Consider the following 6,075-nt stretch of genomic DNA (forward strand, 5'->3'; position numbering starts at 1 on the left):
TTTAAATCCAATTTCCACATCTCCCATTTAAACCCACATTCCATTCCCTTTAAATCCAATTTCCACATCTCCCATTTAAACCCACATTCCATTCCCTTTAAATCCATATCCCTCCCCATTAAATCCAATTCACTCCCACATAAATTCACATTCCTATTTAATTCCGATTCCCTCCCATTTATATCTCCATTCCTCCCAATTATACCCACATCTCTCCCATTTAGAACTCCATCCCCTCCTAATTAAATCCCTGTCCCCTCTCTTTAAATCCAATCCCCTCCCATTTATATCCAATCTCACCTATTTAAATCTCCATTCTCTCCCATTTAAACCTGCATCCTTCCTATTTAAGTCCCTGACTCCCAGGCTTAAAATCCAAATTCTCAAAGTAATCAACACCCTATTCCAGACTTTCCAATGCACTTTACAGCGTTTATAAACATGGTCAGTGTTTTAGGAGAAGCAGCAGGCAATATGCACACAGGACCGTGACAACAGACAGATATCTGTTTTGGCGATCGTGGTTCAGAAATAATTGGTTGCTTCAAGAAACGGGGGAGAACTTCCCCGCTCTTCCTGAAGACCCTGGGCTTTTGTACATCTACCTGAGAGAGCAGATAGGACGGATTTTTAAGATTTAAATGTTCAGTTAAAAGGTGGTGACTCTGACAGAGCAGCACTCCCTCTATACTGAACTTCTGACAGTGTGGTACTCCCTCGGCACTGACTCTCTGACGAAGCGACATTTCTTCAGTACTGACCCTCCAAAAGCATGATGCTCCCTCAACACTGACCCTCTGACAGTGCAGCACTACGTCCATATCTTTCCTGTCAAGCCCCTAAAATTCCTGTTTCAATAAGGTTGACATTCATTCTTATAAATTCCAATGAAGGCAGGCTAAATCTAATTAACCTCTCCTTATGAGTCCCTCTATACCTGGTATCAGCCTAGAGAACCTCCTCTGGACTGCCTCTAATATCAGTATGTCTTTTCTCAGATAAAGGGAATAAAACTGTTCACAATATTACAGCTGTGGTCTGACTAGTGTCTTGGATACTTTTCCAAGACCACCCTGGGGCGGCATGGTGGCTCAGTGGTTAGCACTGCAGCCTCACAGCACCAGAGACCCGGGTTTGATTCCAGCCTCTGGCAACTGTCTGTGTGGAATTTGCACATTCTCCCCGTGTCTGTGTTGGTTTCCTCTGGGTGCTCCGGTTTCCTCCCACAGTCCAAAGATGTGCAGGCTAGGTGGATTGGCCATGCTAAATTGCCCGTAGTGTTCAGGGATGTGTAGATTAGGGGGATGGGTCTGGGTGGGATGCTGCGAGGATCGGTGTGGACTTGTTGGGCCGAAGGGCCTGTTTCCACACTGTAGGGATTCTATGATCTATGATTTCTTTACTCCATTCCCTCTGAAATAAAGACCAACACTCCATTTGCCTTCTCTATTATCTGCTGAACTTGGATGCTAGCTTATTGTGATTCAGGCAAGACAACTCCCAAATCCCTCTGTTCTGTAGCTTGCTGCAGTCTTTCTCCAGTTAAATAATTCTTTCTGCCAAAATGCATAATATCACATTTTCCCCACATTATATTCCATCTGCCAAGTTTTTACCCACTCACAAAACTTTCCATATCCCTCTTTGGAATCCCTTGCCTTTCCATCTATTTTTGTGTCATCCACAGTTGTTTCAGCGGCGGGAGTCCGGGAGGAAGCGCGAGGGCACCCTGGGAAGGTAAGCTTTTCAATTACAAAGTCTTACCTCGCGTGACTCCATTTTTGCAGCAGCAGTGAGAGCGAGGACCAGGGGGCTGCCGGGAAGGTAAATTAATCCTTTAAAAACTTACCTCGTGAACAGGCAGAGCGCACGCTCAGCAGGAGCAGACATGGGACAGCTGAGCAAGTGAGGTAATATATTTGAGCGGTTGCTTTATCCGAAACACCACCTAGGTAGTTTCTCCCACCCATCCTCCTCCTCTAACCAAAAAAAAAGGTTCTGAGCGCCAATTTGGTAAGGTTACTAGTTTTTCTTTTTTTTTCAATAGTCTGTTTGGGAATTCAGAACAGTGGGAATGGATGTTAGGGCAGTTGCATGCTCCTCCTGTAGAATGTGGGAGGTAAGGGTCACCACTAGTGTCCCCACTGACTTCGTCTGCGGGAAGTGCACCCAACTCCAGCTCCTCGGAAACCGTGTCAGAGAACTGGAGCTGGATGAACTTCGGATCATTCGGGAGGCTGAGGGGATAATTGAGAGGAGTTACAGGGAAGTAGTCACACCTCAGGTACAGGAAAAAGGTAGATGGGTTACAGTCAGGGAACGGAAAGGGAACAGGCAGACAGTGCAGGGATCCCCTGTGGCAGTTCCCCTCAATAACAAGTATACCGTTTTGGATACTGTTGGGGGGGACGACTTACCAGGGCGAAGCCATGGGGTACAGGTCTCTGGCACAGAGTCTGTCCCTGTTGCTCAGAAGGGAAGGGGGGAGAGGAGGAGAGCATTAGTCATTGGGGACTCCATAGTTAGGGGGACAGATAGGAGATTCTGTGGGAACGAGAGAGACTCGCGGTTGGTGTGTTGCCTCCCAGGTGCCAGGGTCCGTGATGTCTCGGATCGTGTTTTCGGGATCCTTAAGGGGGAGCAGCCCCAAGTCGTGGTCCACCTAGGCACAACGACATAGGTAGGAAAAGGGATAGGGATGTAAGGCAGAAATTCAAGGAGCTAGGGTGGAAGCTTAGAGCTAGAACAAACAGATTTGTTATCTCTGGTTTGTTACCCGTGCCACGTGCTAGCGAGGCGAGGAATAGGGAGAAAGAGCAGTTGAACACGTGGCTACAGGGATGGTGCAGGAGGGAGGGATTCAGATACCTGGATAATTGGGGCTCATTCTGGGGTAGGTGGGACCTCTACAAACGGGATGGTCTACACCTGAACCAGAGGGGTACCAATATCCTGGGGGGAAATGAACCTGAATTGTAGCTCCAGTGTACAGGAGGTTGAGAGTAGTGAGGTCATGAATAAGGTTTCAAGGTCGCAGGAGTGTACCGGCAGGCAGGAAGGTGGTTTGAAGTGTGTCTACTTCAATGTCAGGAGCATCCGGAATAAGGTGGGCGAACTTGCAGCATGGGTTGGTACCTGGGACTTCGATGTTGTGGCCATTTCGGAGACATGGATAGAGCAGGGACAGGAATGGTTGTTGCAGGTTCCGGGGTTTAGATGTTTCAGTAAGATCAGGGAAGGTGGTAAAAAAGAGGGGGAGGTGTGGCATTGTTAGTCAAGGACAGTATTACGGTGGCAGAAAGGACGTTTGATGAGGACTCGTCTACTGAGGTAGTATGGGCTGAGGTTAGAAACAGGAAAGGAGAGGTCACCCTGTTGGGAGTTTTCTATAGGCCTCCGAAAAGTTCCAGAGATGTAGAGGAAAGGATTGCAAAGATGATTCTAGATAGGAACTAAAGTAACAGGGTACTTGTTATGGGGGACTTTAACTTTCCAAATATTGACTGGAAAAGCTATAGTTCGAGTACTTTAGATGGGTCAGTTTTTGTCCAATGTGTGCAGGAGGGTTTCCTGACACAGTATGTAGATAGGCTAACAAGAGGTGAGGCCACATTGGATTTGGTACTGGGTAATGAACCAGGCCAGGTGTTAGATTTGGAGGTAGGTGAGCACTTTGGTGATAGTGACCACAATTCGGTTACGTTTACTTTAGCGATGGAAAGGGATAGGTATATAACGCAGGGCAAGAGTTATAGCTGGGGGAAAGGCAATTATGAGGCGATTAGGCAAGATTTAGGATGCATAGGATGGAGAAGGAAACTGCAGGGGCTGGGCACAATTGAAATGTGGAGCTTGTTCAAGGAACAGCTACTGCGTGTCCTTGATAAGTATGTACCTGTCAGGCAGGGAGGAAGTGGTCGAGCGAGGGAACTGTGGTTTACTGAAGAAGTTGAATCTCTTGTCAAGAGGAAGAAGGAGGCTTATGTAGGGATGAGGCGTGAAGGCTCAGTTAGGGTGCTTGAGAGTTACAAGTTAGCCAGGAAGGACCTAAAGAGAGAGCTAAGAAGAGCCAGGGGGGACATGAGAAGTCTTTAGCAGGTAGGATCAAGGAAAACCCTAAAGCTTTCTATAGGTATGTCAGGAACAAAAAAACGACTAGAGTAAGATTAGGGCCAGTCAAGGACAGTAGTGGGAAGTTGTGTGTGGAGTCCGAAGAGATAGGAGAGGAGCTAAATGAATATTTTTCGTCAGTATTCACACAGGAAAAAGACAATGTTGTTGAGGAGAATACTGAGATACAGGCTATTAGAATAGACGGGATTGAGGTCCATAAGGAGGAGGTGTTGGTAATTCTGGAAAGTGTGAAAATAGCTAAGTCCCCTGGGCCGGATGGGATTTATCCTAGGATTCTCTGGGAAGCTAGGGAGGAGATTGCAGAGCCTTTGACTTTGATCTTTATGTCGTCATTGTCTACAGGAATAGTGCCAGAAGACTGGAGGATAGCAAATGTTGTCCCCTTGTTCAAGAAGGGGAGTAGAGACAACCCTGGTAATTATAGACCAGTGAGCCTTACTTTGGTTGTGGGTAAACTGTTGGAAAGGATTGTAAGAGATAGGAATAATTTGATTAGGGATAGTCAACACGGTTTTGTGAAGGGTAGGTCGTGCCTCACAAACCTTATTGAGTTCTTGGAGAAGGTGACCAAACAGGTGGATGAGGGTAAAGCAGTTGATGTGGTGTATATGGATTTCAGTAAAGTGTTTGATAAGGTTCCCCACGGTAGGCTATTGCAGAAAATACGGAGGCATGGGATTGAGGGTGATTTACCGGTTTGGATCAGAAATTGGCTAGCTGTAAGAAGACAGAGGGTGGTGGTTGATGGGAAATGTTCATCCTGGAGTTCAGTTACTAGTGGTGTACCGCAAGGATCTGTTTTGGGGCCACTGCTGTTTGTCATTTTTATAAATGACCTGGATGAGGGCGTAGAAGGATGGGTTAGTAAATTTGCGGATGACACCAAAGTCGGTGGAGTTGTGGATAGTGCGGAAGGATGCTGCAGGTTACAGAGGGACATAGATAAGCTGCAGAGCTGGGCTGAGAGGTGGCAAATGGAGTTTAATGCAGAAAAGTGTGAGGTGATTCACTTTGGAAGGAGTAACAGGAATACAGAGTACTGGGCTAATGGTAAGATTCTTGGTAGTGTGGATGAGCAGAGAGATCTCGGTGTCCATGTGCATAGATCACTGAAAGTTGCCACCCAGGTTGATAGCATTGTTAAGAAGGTGTACGGTGTGTTAGGTTTTATTGGTCGAGGGATTGAGTTTCGGAGCTATGAGGTCATGTTGCAGCTGTACAAAACTCTGGTGTGGCCGCACTTGGAGTATTACGTACAGTTCTGGTCGCCGCATTATAGGAAGGATGTGGAAGCATTGAAAAGGGTGCAGAGGAGATTTACCAGGATGTTGCCTGGTATGGAGGGAAGGTCTTATGAGGAAAGGCTGAGGGACTTGAGGTTGTCTTCGTTAGAGAGAAGAAGGTTAAGAGGTGACTTAACCTCTTGTTTATATTGTAGGTGAGACTTGGCTGATTTGGAGTCAGCGTCAAGATGTGGATCAACCAGGCAGGATTGGGTAACCTGAGGTCGGAATAATAGTGACAACTGAAAAAAACAGATCAGATTACGTACCAAATATTCAAACTTAACATCGAGGTATTTTTTGATGGTGAGTTTGGTGTCAGGAATGGCTTTGTTGAGGTAAGTGTTCAGGTCACTCAGCATCTGCAAATACAGAAAACAGTGATGAATCAGTGGGAGAAAACAATTGATAACAAATGAACATTATTGTTCAGGGATTAAACAATCACAGGCTCGTGGGCAACAACGCAGCAGGTGTTACACAGAACACAGAGGAATAGCATCAAATAAAACCTCCAGCAACTCAGCAAATCTGCCAGGACTGTACTGGGGGAGTCCACCTCTATGGTGACTTGTGGGGGGTGTTGGACAGCCTGTCCATGGAATGACATTGGGAGGGCAGCCTGTCTCCGCGGTGACGCTGGGAGGGAGGGCAGCCT

At 46.7% G+C, this 6,075-nt stretch overlaps 1 protein-coding gene across 3 annotated transcripts in view; it reads right to left on the bottom strand.

Annotated features, from left to right (window-relative positions):
• pick1 (protein interacting with prkca 1) overlaps positions 1-6,075 on the bottom strand; it is a 40,909-nt gene that overhangs the window by 14,321 nt on the left and 20,513 nt on the right. For all 3 annotated transcript variants that reach the window (XR_007265679.1, XM_048617508.1, XM_048617507.1), the window contains exon 10: positions 5,687-5,779. Coding sequence is in view for 2 of the 3 variants with exons in the window: in XM_048617508.1 (XP_048473465.1) it covers positions 5,687-5,779 (93 nt within the window). In the remaining variant the exon portion in view is untranslated. The remainder of the gene's footprint in view (positions 1-5,686; positions 5,780-6,075) is intronic.

Source organism: Rhincodon typus, chromosome 37, assembly GCF_021869965.1.
Source record: "Rhincodon typus isolate 14 chromosome 37, sRhiTyp1.1, whole genome shotgun sequence".
NCBI lineage: Eukaryota > Metazoa > Chordata > Chondrichthyes > Orectolobiformes > Rhincodontidae > Rhincodon > Rhincodon typus.